This window comes from Heliangelus exortis, chromosome 1 (assembly GCF_036169615.1).
Source record: "Heliangelus exortis chromosome 1, bHelExo1.hap1, whole genome shotgun sequence".
In the NCBI taxonomy this organism is placed as follows: Eukaryota; Metazoa; Chordata; class Aves; order Apodiformes; family Trochilidae; genus Heliangelus; species Heliangelus exortis.
Genome location: NC_092422.1, coordinates 141,336,838 through 141,351,283, shown reverse-complemented (window position 1 = coordinate 141,351,283; position 14,446 = coordinate 141,336,838). Strand labels below are relative to the sequence as shown.

Genomic DNA, 14,446 nt, shown 5'->3' with positions numbered 1-14,446 from the left:
ACCCAGTGCCATCCTTCCATGCACAGAGGCACTTGGGAACACACTGTTGGAAGTGGGAATCATTTCTTGGTTTACTTAAAAACTAACTGCTGCCAAAATAGTTCAGGATTGAAAGAGTCAACAACATGGAAAGGAAACTTAAACATACGCCTGCAGCTGGAGCCATATCTGCCTGGCAAACACAGCTCACATGAAGTCCCATTGAAGCCACTGTTGCAGTGGCACTCTCCTGTCCCGCTGTACCCATCATCACAGGAGCCATGGTTATTGCATGGGGTCTCTGGGCCTCCTGGGCAAGCTGAAAGGTTTTAAAAAAAACTTTTTAGTTCAAGTGCATGTTTATTCATTGTCACTGTTATTTATTGTACTCTAAAATCCTTGAAATGGGGCAATTCCTGCACATGCATCTCTGCTGGGGGATGTAAAAGCAGCTGTGACACTCTGCTGTGTTCTGGTATTGCTGACAGGAACCTGCTGCTGTGTTGAAAGGACTTTCAGCTGGTGACTAATTAAACTCTCTAGGTTAATTACAGCAGGGCAGTCTTTTTAGCATTCACCTAGTTTGCTACTAGCATGGAGTTTAAAACTTGCTATAAATGTGAAAAAGATTGGAGGAGAAAAGCTATAATACTTTGTGTACTTGCAAGAGAGTTTCCTCACCTTACTGCTGGTCCCTCCTCACGACCCTGTCCCAGACCTACAGTTTAGCCAGGTGGGCACTATGCAGCTGTGCCTGGGGAGGCCGTGGGCTGAAGGTAGGGGGTAATCCTACCTTGGCAGTCTGGCCCAAAGTAGCCCTTGCAGCACTTGGCTGTGTGGATGACCATGGAGCAGTTCCTACGGCAGCCGTCCCTCCGCAGCCCGTAGGACTCGTATGTGCACCAGTGGATCCCTTCCTGGGCATCCCATGTGCCAGCACAGAGGAGGGGGGGGGGGAGAATTACCAAAGAGGAAGGTGAGTGGAGGTTTGAGTCTTTTCTTCTTTAAATCACAGTTTCTGATGTACACTGAATCAAATGGATTCATGAAATATATGAAGAGTGCAGGTGTGAGGCCTCTGCCTTCTCTTTGATTGTCCCTCCCTCCCACCCCCAGCATCTGGATGTTTGCCCAGGGACAGCTTTGTCCCAGAGCCTTTATGGCATCACTTAATAGTGTGGTTTCACTGTTGAGATTTCTCTTGTTTTTTCCTTTTTTTTTTTTTTTCCAAAGCAACTTATTCTAGTTTGGTTGTGTGAAGTACAGGTGTTTGCTTGTGTGAAGAGCAGGTTAGACTGCATGCATGCAAGATTTTAATTTATTACCTTTGGTTTTGTCCCTGGAGGGCATTTAGAATTACTGAAACAGCTAACACAATGACCCTGTTGTACAAAATGAAAAAAAAAAAAAAAAAAAAAAAAGGCATATTAAAGTATTGGCAACAAAAGGCTGTTTAAAATTGACGAAAAGTCTGCTTTATGAGAGAGGAAACTCTACACTGCGCAGAGAGCAGTGCAGGCTTGTTATGGTAAAAACAGATTATAAGAATGCTGGAGAAAGAAGAGAGGAGATTGGCAACAAAATAGTTGCATTAAGTTATTGCTGTGAAATTCAAGAAATGGGTTTTGATACCAGAATGTGTGTTCTAGCAGAAGAAAGTTTGCTCAGGATTTAAACAAGCAAGGAAAAGATGGTGGATATTCTTCAAATATTGGTGTGGGTTGTATCAGATCTGGATGTCTAATATGGACTAGAACTAACTGGTTACTTCTCAGGAAGCACTGGCCAGATCTGCAGAAATTGGATCTATTTCATTGAGCAGTCACAAAACAAAAGGGAACTTGAGCTGATTAGAGACACACAAGCTTTGGTTTTATAACTGAAATAGAAATTCCAATTAGCTTTTTAAAAGAATGTCTACATTATTTTTTTTTTAATCCTAGCTACTTTTTTTTATATATTCAAAGGAAACTGAAGTAAATTTGGTCTTGAAACCATTTTAAAACTTCTTGGTTTTGGGATGCATAAAAATTCACAGAGGAAGCTTCCTCCAGGGTAGCAGTGCCTGTTCATGTGTGCTGAAAGCAAGAAAGGTGAGAGACAGAGAGCCTGGCTGACAGGCCTGGCAGCTCCCTGTCTCATGTCCTCAACACCCTGTGCAGCTGGGACAGCAGTGCTGTTCCTCTGTAATTGGGAACTTCATAAACACAATCTTTATGACCAAATTTGTAGTGTGAATATGTATTAATTTAAAAGCATGCTGAGAAAATCCCATCTTTGCTCAAATTTGTGCCTTTCATTTAGCATGGTTCTGGTCTGAGCAAAAATACTGAAAACACGTGAGGGCTTGCTAAGCTGCTCTTCACTAAGAGAGTGTATCCTGTGTGTTGCTGAGGATTTGTTGTGTATCTCTTAGGAGTTATGCTGCATTTCTTAACCTTGGCTCTCAGCAGTAGGGTGGATGAAGTCAGCCTGGCTGACAGGCCTGGCAGCTCCCTGTCTCATGTCCTTAACACCCTGTGCAGCTGGGACAGCAGTGCTATTCCTTTGTAATTGGGAGCTTCATAAACACAATCTTTATCATAGAATCATAGAATTGGCTGGGTTGGAAGGGACCTCAGAGATCATCAAGTCCAACCCTTGATTCACTATCGCTGCAGTTACCAGACCATGGCACTGAGTGCCACATCCAGTCTCTTTTTAAATATCTCCAGGGATGGAGAATCCACCACTTCCCAGGGCAGCCCATTCCAATGTCTGATCACCCTCTCGGTAAAGAAATTCTTTCTAATATCCAACCTAAACCTCCCCCAGCACAACTTGAGACCGTGCCCTCTTATCTTGCTGAGGGTTGCCTGGGAAAAGAGACCAACCCCCCCCTGGCTACTACCCCTTCCTTTCAGGGAGTTGTAGAGAGTGATGAGGTCTCCCCTGAGCCTCCTCTTCTCCAGGCTGAACAGCCCCAGCTCCCTCAGCCTCTCCTCATAGGATCTGTGCTCGAGTCCCTTCACCAGCCTGGTTGCCCTCCTTTGGACCTGCTCCAGGACCTCGATATCCTTCCTGAACTGAGGGGCCCAGAACTGGACACAGTACTCGAGGTGTGGCCTCACCAGCGCTGAGTACAGGGGCAGAATCACTTCCTTGGACCTGCTGGCCACACTGTATGACCAAATTTGTAGTGTGAATATGTATTAATTTAAAAGCATGCTGAGAAAACTCCATCTTTGCTCATATTTGTGCCTTTCATTTAGTTTGGTTCTGGTCTGAGCAAAATCACTGAAAACACATGAGGGCTTGCTAAGCTGCTCTTCACTGAGAGAGTTTATCCTGTGTGTTGCTGAGTGTGGATGCAGGATTTGTTGTGTATCTCTTGGGAGTTATGCTGCATTTCTTAACCTTAGCTCTCAGCAGTAGGGTGAATGAAGCCAGCCTGAAGCAGTGGGACTCTCATCTCGGTAGTGCCAGTGCTCCTGCAAGTCTTGCCCTGGTCTCTGTGACAACAGTGTTTGTTCTTTGGGTTGTGTCTTTTTTCCAGTGTGAGGGATCAAAAAAGGGGACTGACCATGAAATCCACGGTGAAGAAGCTGTCGCAGCGTCCCCCCAGGCTGGGGTCTGTCAGCAGGCAGTCAATTCCATAGGCGATGCCCCCGTCAAACTCCAGCTGCCGCTGCACAACCTTGCACTGTCTGTCGTTCAGGAAAAGTGCACCCTGAGGGATGGGATGGGGACAGGGGGTGTGACAAGTCGTGAGCCAGTATTCCTTGAGGTCAGGCTGAAACTGGTTCATGCACAGGTGATGGGCATAACCCTCCCTCTGGAGGAGTGCTCTGGATGCAAGATGTTGTGTCAAACTACCCTGTAGGCAACACTGATGGCTGCAGGGGCTCAAAAACAATCTGAGGACTTCTCTTCCTATAGCTGAACGCTATAAGCTCAGGGATGGGCAGATCTTTCCCCTTTTCTGATGGGGAAAGAGTACAGAAGCCCTGTGCCCACAGGTTTATTTCGTGCACATTTAGGGTTAGCCATGTTTTCAGAGGCAAATTCTTGTCAGGTTACACCTGATATATTTGCAAGGAAAAATGTGCCTTTGTTCTGGTGTAGCAGGCTCTGTGCATGCCTGCAATCTTGCCTTGTAGCTCCTTACAAAACAAAGTTTGCATGCAGATGCTACATTCGTGGTGATTCTGCCACAGCCATATTCATCTTAATAGTTTTTTTTTGCGTCTTTCATTTTTAAGAAGTTAAAATGTGTTGATATTTCAGTTCTGTGGTAACTGGGAGCTGTTTAGAACAAAAAAACGTCTTAGAACAGAGGAAAATGACAGCTCCAAAGAGTCTTGCAAACCACCTACTCTGCCTAATCTGTTGTAGGGGCTGCCCTGGTTTTGTTGCTGTTGGCATGGACTGGCAAAGATCGATTGAGTTTTGATGCCACTGACCCTGTCTGGGGGCTGTGTGCAGGCACAGTGGGGTCTGCATGAGCAGGTCCTGCAGCAGGGACAAGTGGTAAAGATGCAGGCAGGGTGAGCACTTACAATCTCCCTGTTATCTCCACAGCTAACGCTGAGGTTGGAGCCCTGCAGGGTCTTCAGTGAGGTGGAGCTGGGGAGCTGGTAGGCCAACACCTGGGAAGGAAAAAAGGGGAAATGCACGTGTCTGGGCTTGCACTTCTTGGCCTTGGTAATGCTCCTAAAAAGCAAGAGCTTACCGCAGCATCACGGACGATGTGGAATTTGAGATACTGCACCAGTTTGTCAGTGTTGGACTTTTTGAAGAGGAAGTCCTGCTGCTCCTGCTGCAGCCCACGGATAGCCGCGTCCGTGGGCCAGAAGAGCGTGACGGGTCTGTGAATGGGATCACTGATCACCCCAAGCAGGTTGTTTTTCTGCAACATACCAATAAACAAGGGGGGGAAAAGGATTAATGTTCCATCCAACACAACACTGACCCTATGGAGTTAATGTATAACTGGGATGCAGTGAGCTGCTGGGTCACTGGCCTGCAAACATCTTGACTTTAAAAAGACACCAAAGTTGAGCTGCTCAAGTTGAGTTACATGACTGAATTCTCAAAAGTGCTTCATCACCCAGAGCTGCCCATTGAAAACTGGGCTGACAGCCAGACTTTGGGCTCAAAAAGTCATACTTGGGTCAAACCTCAATTTGAAATAATTTGGAATATGTTAGGATGAAGTTGGGTGTGGAGGAGAAAGGTGGCTGTGGGACTGATGGACATTACCCCCACATCTGTGGGAGAGGTGTCATAGGTGACCAGGGTTATGTACTGTGTTGTGAGCCCTTTGGCTCTACTGAGTGCTATCCCACCTGTGATTCCATGTGCTGTGTCTGTGCTCTTGTATTTAATAATACTATTTGAAACTTTTGCCCAATGGCTGCTGTCTCCTGTGTCCTTACCTCTAGCAAACTGCTGAACAGGATGTATCCATGTTTGGCTGCAACCATTTTAAGGCTTTCCTAAAAAGAAAAGCATATTCAGAAATTTATCTAATAAATACATTATATGGGTATTTACAGAGCAGGTATTGCTTTACCCTGGAAATTGTTTTCTGTTATGAAACTAGGGCCACTGTAAAAGCCCTGTGTAGCTGTTCTGACACACTGTTCTTAGTATAACTTTAATTTCTGAATGAATTTTCAATATAATATATTCAGCAGTGTAAAACGGTGTTTGTACAAGGTCTTTTGAGTATAACTTCTTTGTACAATTTACGTGATTTATATATATAATGGTAGCTGTGGAAAAGCCACTGGGTTGAGAATGGCAATGAGCTGCACATACCTTCTTAAGGGGGAAATCCTGCATGTGTGATGGGACCAGAATCTGGTTTATGACATGGATCACACCATTTGTGCCAACAGCATCGCTGAGTATAATTTGAGCTTTGTTGTTCAAAACCAGTGAGTTCTGTAAAGACAACAAAACCACATTTTCTGTGGGTGGGTGAGGCCAATGCCATGTTTCTTGAATATGGTGAGCCCAGATCATCCTTTCTTTGTAGCAGAGTGGCTTCAGTTTTAATAAGTTGCCCTTTGCTTTTTCAGATTCTTATCATCCTCATAAAGCCAGAATCCGAGGACATGACAATTTGTGTCGTCCAACTCTGCATGGCAAATAAATGCTTCAGCTAAATGGGCAACCTTTCTTTAATGCTCTTTATTTCTACACATGATTTGGCAATGATTCAGATTTTTAAAAACAGATGAATGAGAGCAGTCTGTTTTACTTTTCTGTCCCCTGCCTCTTCATGGTCTGTTACCTGAGAGTAGCTGATGTGTATCGGGTCCCCATGGAGAGAGGTCACGTTGGTGATTGTCATCAGGTCCCTGTACAACAGACTGGCACAACCCACTATATGGTACCGGAGGACTTGAGCCATCACTCCTCTGGCAATCCACTCCTTGACCTGCAGCAGAAAGTGGAGGAGTTGAAGCAGCCGAGAGACCTCTGTATCCAAAAACTCCTGGCCAGCCTGCCAAAAACTTCTGACTTTCTTACTTACTCTTGGGTCGCTGTTTAGTACATCCGTGTGAGGTACAAACAGGGTGAAAGGGCCAGGGCCTGCAATATCTCTGATAGACAAGGCCTGCCAGATTTAAGAAGACAAATCAGTAATGAGTCATTAACACAGTGATGGGGACAGCCCCGCTCAGCCACAAGTGGTCTTGCACACTGTGCAAGTGTGAGAGAAACTCTTTGGACTCTGTGGACTTCCTTTCCCAGCACCATCTATCACTACTGCCCTTGGGTATCAAATGGAAGATTTTGGCTTGTAGCCAGATCTCCCTTTCTTCTGCAACAGTGAACAGGAGAAGAAGGGGGAAAGCTCTCAACCTCGAAAGGTAGGGAGGGGGGAGAAGAGCTTATCCCCTCTTGGGCAAGGCAAGATGAATGAACCCTTTCATCTTGAGATAGTCCAGAGTGGGTTCAGGTATGTGTTTGTACATGCATTTAGCTGACACATGGTTGCTTGAACCTAGGAGGAGAGTAAAAAGAGCACTGCAGTTTGCAAATGCAGCCAGGGTGGAAGAGCAGTGGTATTTGCTCACAATTCATGCAAGACGTGCTGGAAGATCTCAGGCTGTGAATTTGTAAAACCTTCACTCCGGGGGCCCTATGTTTCCCTGGGATCTTAGTTTTTAGTATTACTTCTCTAGAGGTTTTAGTGACAGTGATTTTGATTAGAGCATCTCTGATAGTAGTGGCTGGTGACCTAAATCCAGTTCAAATGAAGTTGAAGGATGTTGATACATCACAGATTTATGCCTGCTCCCTGCTTGGGGCAAAAAAAGTTTTCCCTCCCCCTCCCCCCAAAAAAAAGTAATTGCCCTTTTCTTACCTCTAAGTGGAAATAGAACCTAGATGTGTTGGAGTCTCTGAGAAGTTCCTGCAATCAAGAAAACCTTTGTAATAGTGCTGCACAGGTGGGCAACATCTGTGGAGTACAAACAAGTGCAGCACTTGGAAAACAGAACTTTTTGAGTAAGTGCTGCATTATCTTCATTGCTCCTGTTCTCTTCTTACCTTGCTCTATCAAAGAACTTAGCATTGAAATTAAAAATACCAGTATTAACTCCCTAGTACTGTAGCCACAGTCCTTGTCCATAAGTGGAGGGGGTTTATTTTTTTTTTTTAATCTTGCAACATACTGTTCCTAATTCTTTGATTGAGGTTATTTCAAATTATGGGGTAAATTTACCATTTTGCTCAAGAAAAAAACCGCCACATTTCAGGAGACAACCACTGTATTAAATAACTATCTGAAGAAAAGTAAGGGACAGCAAACATGTAGCACATTACCTGGAAGATATTGCCTCGACACTTAAATCCATCCCCAATGTAGTTATGCTTGCAGGTGCAGGTCCTTTCTGTCAGCTCGGTGTCATTACAGATGGCAAATTCACTGCAGCCTCCATTATTCTTTTAAAATCAAAATTTAAAATACTTAATTCCTTCATTGCCAGGTGTACAGAACAATTCTTGTTCACCACTTTTCCCCCAGTGTATATAGCTTAGACTTAATCCCCTTATCTTTTTGAAACCAGCTTTTACTGGAACTTCTGACTGTTCATACTTTATTGCAAACAATAAAAGAGAATTTAAAGTTCAGAATAACTCTCCTTTTATGCAGAGGGTGTAGTTTTAATTCCCTCCTTATATCTTCAGTTCATGGTGTTATATGGATCCAGAAGATTTACAGGCAGGTTTCGTTCTGGATCTTGGGGATGAGTTTTAGCTGCCCATCCGAGGCAGCATTGATGTACATAGAAAGGAAAAATTTATAGCTATAAATCACTTTGATGGTGCTGGGCACCTGGATTTCTGGAGAAGGAACAGCATAGGACTGCCTAGCTGGAACAGGGGCTTGCTGCATGCACTTTCCTCTAAAACATCTCCTGTCCATCTGTTGATGCACCACCACCAGTGGAACCTAATGCTTGGATCAGTAATGCTGCATCTCGTTTAGCCACCTTCCTCTGGGCAACATTCTTGGCTAAAGGAAGATGTTCCCCATCCAGGAGTAGTGTGCTGGAGTTCAGAGCTCTGCCCAGTAAAAAGTGGATGCTCCCCAGCTAGGACCTTAGTTGGCAAATCGGTTTCTATCCTGGATTTGAGAGCAAATCAGGAAAAATTGGGAACCCATATTGTTTGCTTTTCCTGCACTTGGTTCATGGTGTCCTTTCTCTTGCTGGTCATCTTTAGGATCCTTTACCATGGGCTATGAGTGGGAGCTACCAGTGGAGTCTGACTTGCCAGGCCATGAGTACTGGCTGTGAGCAGTGGGTTTTGGTGCACTTGCTATTTATTTGGCTACCTTTAGGTGGACTGTTGGCAATTGTGGGTTTATTGTAGTTTCCCATGAAGTTTTGCTGCACAGTAGTTTGCCAAAGTGAACCAGATTAGCTCCTTGTGTGCTTCATGAGACTTTTATTTTATTTTATTTTTTTTTAATATGTATAATTAACTTGCCATATATAGCCAATCTGAAGCAAACTTGCTGGAACAAGGCATAGGAAAAGGTAAAACCATTCAAAACAATAGGAAGCAGTAGATGGTAACTTTGTGCTCCCCTTCCTTCAGCTTTTGTTTTTGCTCTTTCAAGGTTGGAGAAAATCTGCTGACAGGCCAGGCTGAGAGTGTGACAATTATTGTCACTGCTCTCAGAGGATTAATGTGCATGGGAGGGTGGCTGTGTCCCAGATGCAGCTTGCCAAAAACCAGCAGTGCAGCTGATGAAGAGAACCACATGGATTGCAGTATGTGTGGCTCATGCAAAATGAACATGATTGATTGTCATCCTGCAATGATAAGTGGGGGACAAAAAGAGGAATGCTATGGGGAGCCCAGCATGGCATGTGGTGGTTGGAAAGAAGTACTCCACACAGCTGGTGTGGAATGTTTTTGTTGTGTTGTTTTTTCTAATCTCTCCATCAAGAGAAGCTGCCATTCTCCCATCTCACCTCCTCTGTCTCCCTACTCACTAAGCCACCTTAGCAGCAGCTTGCAGTGTTGTATCCTGTATTATGCATCCTTGGGATGCAGCTTCTGCCAGGCCACAGGGGCTATGTGGCTGTGCTTCTTGACCTGCCCCATGGGAGCTCTGTCCTAGGTGAGCCTGCAGGCTGAGACCTTACCTGGTGTGTAATATAATCAAAATATTGGTAAGCCCTCCATGTCCCACAAATTTAGTGGCTTTTTAAATGAAGTTTACTAATGTTAAAACATTTTGCTGAAAAGATACACCTTACATTTTACCACTATAGACTGTTTCTCTAGACCTGATTTGAAGTGGTGTTTTTAGAAAATATTTATTTATTTATTTCTAAAAGACTCAGTGATGAGTCTTGATCCTCACTTGGGTTATGTCCAGGCTGTGGTCCAGTAACAGCCCTTACTGAATGCCAAGGCTCTAAAATAGTAACAGCACTAAAGCATATACTGAACCAAACACATAAAAAGTTAGTTAACATAAGTTGATTCTGGACATACCTGACTTAGTTTTGAATGCATAGAGAACCCAAAAGTGTAATGATTATAACGAGACCTTAAATACTCTCCTTAATGGATACTTACTTGTGAACACAGGCTGATATACGTGCATTTTTTACCATCTCCAGAGTATCCCTTCAAGCAATTGCATACTGCCTACAAGGCAAAACCAGAAAACATCCATATACGGGCAAATGTTTGACTCTTTTTATAAATATTTGACTTATATTTAATTTACTTTTTTTTGCTGGATTATTTATCATAGTGATATGGTATATATCATCTCTCCCGCAGCAGTTTTGTAGCCAGTATGATCAACCATAGATTGAGACTGGAAAATAAAATTTTCCAAGAGACTCAGTCTTCCTTTTCTCTACCTATTCATCTTTCATCTTTCTTCTGCTGCCCTGGTCATTTGGCAAGCCCCCTGACACCTGAGCATTGTTATCTTGCTCATGAAACAGGCTAGCCCCCTAATTTGTTTTCCTCATTTTATTTGCATAGGCTGATGTTCTCTCTTCCTTTCCCCTGTTTTTTAAAGTGCTGAAACAAATCATCAAAACACACTTGGAACTGTGCCCTGATGTTACTGACAGCTTGCCATGCAGTGGTAATGCATTTGACACATCATGATTACTTCATTTTGCACTTTGTTATCACAAAGATGAAGAAGGCTGCAAAGAAGTTACTTATCTTCCTCTCCAGCTCACTGCTTAATGGTTCTCAATTTAGAATTCACAATGTGTAAGAGGAGAAAAATTCAAGCAGGTTTCTGCAGCAGAAATAAAACTGGTAGGCAGTATAACAGCAGTGTTTCAGGTATGTGCATGACTGAAAGCAGACCCATTTCTGTCCCCTAAGCTCAGCTCTGCTGTAGTGGAGGTGATTATTGCTCCAATGTTAACTATATTCCCATGAGTAAGGAAATATAAATAATCACATTGCAGCTACTACTTCTATCCCCAGTAAGGGTATATGAAAGAAAATAGCAATCACCTGTCCTGTCTAGAGGGATGAAGAAGGAATTAAGTGGCTCTGGTCCCACCAGGAACAAATTGACTTGCAAATGACAGTCAAGGCAAATAGTTAATTGATTAGTACTGCCAAAAAGGGCAGATGGGTTTGTTGCCCCTCCTGTCCCTGGACAACTGGAAGGCAGGAGGTGTCCTCTGACTCCCAGTCACCATTTCCTGCATTGCTTCTGAAGAAACACTTCATCCTGCAGTGCTTGCAGGGGTTTTCCAATCCTGCCAATATGAAGCTGTAGGGGGGTGGTGATAGGAAGTGCTGCAATCAGGTGCTCAGCTTCTTCTGAAACTGCTGTAAAAATAGAAATGCTAATCTGTGCCATTTAATTGTCTGGGCCAATTTGTTTCTCTTTTTGGCTCCTTGTCCTTTTATACTTGGTTCACTATGGGGAGTATGTGGCACTTCTGTATGGGGGATGCAAAGCAGTGAAGAAGTGGATGCTTGTATGTTGTAACCCTTGTGTGAGAACTGTGATTCAGCCCATTATGTTTCCTTGTGAATATATTGGAGCTATGAAGGGAGAAGGGCCAGTCTGAAATGCATTTTTTTCCATGCTAAGTTTCTATAGCAATAAAAGAAGCATTATCTGGAAATACTTTCCAGATAATGACAGGTTTTCAAACCAAGACCTTGGAAAGGAGAAAAACAACTGCTTAAAACAGTAAAACACTGCTTTCCTCTCCAGTTTTGGATTTCTTTTACTGGAATTATATTTTTTTTTCATGTTTGTCTGCACTCCTTCTTGCCTTTTTGAGCAAAGCATAAATTTCAGAATTTTTGTTATGAAAAGCACTTTTCCATTTCATAACAAAATTGAGGTGGGGAAACCTGTCTTTACCCAAATATAAGCAGTTGGCAAGTCTTATTTTTCTGCACTGGCAAAGTACTCACTTGATTGGGTCCAGTCTGTGTACATTCTGCATTTCTATCGCATCCACCATGGTTCTCCAGACAAGGGTTGATTTCTTTATAAAGCACAAAATATAATTTAAAAAAAATTACTTCTGAAAACCTAAAACGGGAGAATTTTAAGTAAAGCATACTAGGAATGAAGATTTATGACGTGTAAATGAAACTCATTCTCTCTAGCTACTTAATACCTTAGTCTGGGTCTTGTAGTTGTCTTGGTGAAGGTTAAAACCCTTCTGTCAGCATTTCTAAAAACATATCTGGGGAGGTACAGCATCTAAAAGTCTTTAAGTCTGCAAGCTGCTGAAGATGGGGTTATCCTTGTCAAGAGGCAGATCTCTTCTATTAAACTTTGGTGTCACTCCACACTGCTCTAGTTGCATGGCTTGCCAAGCTGTATCTATCACATGATAGGTAGAGATGCCTTTGGGTCTACAGTATCATGGAACTGTGATTCTGGGCTATAGTGGAAGGATTCTTCTCCTACAGGAAAACTCAGCCCTGCCATTTTCCCCCTTGTGATATATTAGACATTGGGAACACTCACTCACCCATGCAGACTATCCCATCTCCAGTGTACCCAGCATTGCAGACACACACTCTGTTGCCAGGGGTTGTTCTTCTGCACTCTGCCTTGGCAGAACAGCCACCATTGCTGGTCTTGCAAGCATCAATAGCTGAACAGTGACAAAAACCCAGATTAAAACAATGTCCTTAAATGCCTTTTTGCTTTTCAGGTTAAGGGGTCTCTGTCTTTCAAAGAGATTCGCTGATATTTTCTGAATATAGAACCTTTCAGAGACCATATTCTTAATTGGTGTCAGATATTTAATCCAACCTATTGATTACAAGCAGGAAAGGTGAGAAGATGCTTCTAGTCTGGAAGAATTAATCCAGGGCTGACTTTCAGGAACTTCCTGTCTTCTGATTCTCTGCATTCCAACCAAACACCAAAAAAGGGGCCTTCTCGTTCTTCTCTAGGTTAAACTGCCATTTGAAGCTTTCCCTTAGCTTGCCTTGTGCTGCACACAGATTAAATGTCCTCCTCTTGCAGGAAGTCTTTAGAGTGCAATGCCACCCAGGCCCTTCCAGCAACAAAAGGTTTTGGTTGTTACTCAGATGGATGCAATTCTAGATGAGCTGAAGACTGGCAAATTGAGTTTGCTTGGGTCATCCTGAGGGCAGGGAAGGAAGCTTTTTCTGACCTTCAGTGTGAATCAAAGCAGCCCAAACATTGTTTCATTTTTGGCCTCAAATGACCCCAAATTCTGTTTCAGCAGCTGTAACAGCCAAACTGGAGAGATGATTTATCCTGACTCTGGTTTTGCCTGGGAATTCTGTATAAGGGAATAAATTACAAAACTTGTCTGGTTGGAAAAGACCTTGAAGGTCATTGAGTCCAACTATTACCTGAGTCTACCAGCCATTAGCCTAACTACCAGGTCCAGTGCTTAAACTGTGTTCCTAAGCACCACACCCATATGTTTTTTGAACATAGGAAATAAGGATGAGTGCAGACTCACTATGGGTCCCCTGTGTCACCCAGCTCTTCCTACACATAGGCAATTTCCCCCTAGCAGATTAAGTCCCTGCCCTCCCATGGCAGGGAGGTTGGAGTAGATGATCTCTAAGGTCCCTTCCAACCTGTGCCATTCTATGATGATTCTGTGAAAAATGGATTTGTTTGATTTGTGCTAGAGGAGAAAATGAAAGCAGACAGAGTAAGAGTGCTAATATCTTAGATTAGGACCCTGCCAGCCATTGTAAGTAGACAAACATGTTTCTGTTCTCAAGAGAATTAGTATTTTAATCAGTTACAGATTAAGTAAAATAACTGTAAAATTAATTACAATTGCTGTAGCCAGAAGCAGTCTATTTCATAACTCCTGGGTATCCCAGACTCTTGGAGGGTTTAGCTGCTTCTGCCCCTTTCTGAGGGTCTCTCAGCTCTCTCTAGCCTGAAGAAGTTGATTTTACCAGAAATCTCTGCAAATTCAGAAAGCTGAGGAAATGGTAGAGCTAAACATTTTCCAATAGCTGGAAGTGCTATTGTACCCTGAATTGGCCTCTCTTTGCTGAGCTTTGATGGGAAAAGGATTAAAAGTCATGATCCATGTTTCATTACTCTGCAAACAATGGAGCCTGGGTTGTGCACAGCATGTTCCCTTTTTGTCTGGTCTCCCTTAGCACAATGCCTTGCAGCTTGGAGATTTTGAGCCCTTTGTTTGCTATGACTCTGCACCTGTTGAGCTCTTATTAATTTTGAGAAAACTGGCAGCAATTCCTTCTTTTTAACTAGTGCAGAGGGGAGTGCTGATCTCTCTCACCAGCTCCACTGTGACCAGAGTGCTTCAAGTGTGTTTTTTTCTTTTCTAAAAGGAAGAAAAAAGTCCACTTGCCTGTGCAGAATGTCCCGTTCCCCTCAAACCCAGCTGCACACTTGCAATAGGCAGTGCCATTTGATAGGAGAAGGCAGCTAAAGAAGTAGAAAAAAGGGTTATGACATTAAAAAAAAAGA

The 14,446-nt window shown here is 43.3% G+C and overlaps 1 protein-coding gene across 3 annotated transcripts in view; it reads right to left on the bottom strand.

Annotated features, from left to right (window-relative positions):
* Nucleotides 1-14,446, bottom strand: part of STAB2 (stabilin 2) — an 85,930-nt gene that overhangs the window by 14,892 nt on the left and 56,592 nt on the right. For all 3 annotated transcript variants that reach the window (XM_071728357.1, XM_071728366.1, XM_071728374.1), the window contains 16 exons: nucleotides 14,328-14,404; nucleotides 12,480-12,605; nucleotides 11,911-11,984; nucleotides 10,075-10,146; nucleotides 7,801-7,920; nucleotides 7,340-7,387; nucleotides 6,503-6,586; nucleotides 6,260-6,406; nucleotides 5,782-5,907; nucleotides 5,397-5,456; nucleotides 4,691-4,867; nucleotides 4,518-4,607; nucleotides 3,542-3,688; nucleotides 1,305-1,361; nucleotides 773-896; nucleotides 149-298 (listed from right to left, as the gene is read on the bottom strand). In XM_071728357.1, the coding sequence (XP_071584458.1) occupies nucleotides 149-298; nucleotides 773-896; nucleotides 1,305-1,361; nucleotides 3,542-3,688; nucleotides 4,518-4,607; nucleotides 4,691-4,867; nucleotides 5,397-5,456; nucleotides 5,782-5,907; nucleotides 6,260-6,406; nucleotides 6,503-6,586; nucleotides 7,340-7,387; nucleotides 7,801-7,920; nucleotides 10,075-10,146; nucleotides 11,911-11,984; nucleotides 12,480-12,605; nucleotides 14,328-14,404 (1,679 nt within the window). The remainder of the gene's footprint in view (nucleotides 1-148; nucleotides 299-772; nucleotides 897-1,304; nucleotides 1,362-3,541; nucleotides 3,689-4,517; nucleotides 4,608-4,690; nucleotides 4,868-5,396; nucleotides 5,457-5,781; nucleotides 5,908-6,259; nucleotides 6,407-6,502; nucleotides 6,587-7,339; nucleotides 7,388-7,800; nucleotides 7,921-10,074; nucleotides 10,147-11,910; nucleotides 11,985-12,479; nucleotides 12,606-14,327; nucleotides 14,405-14,446) is intronic.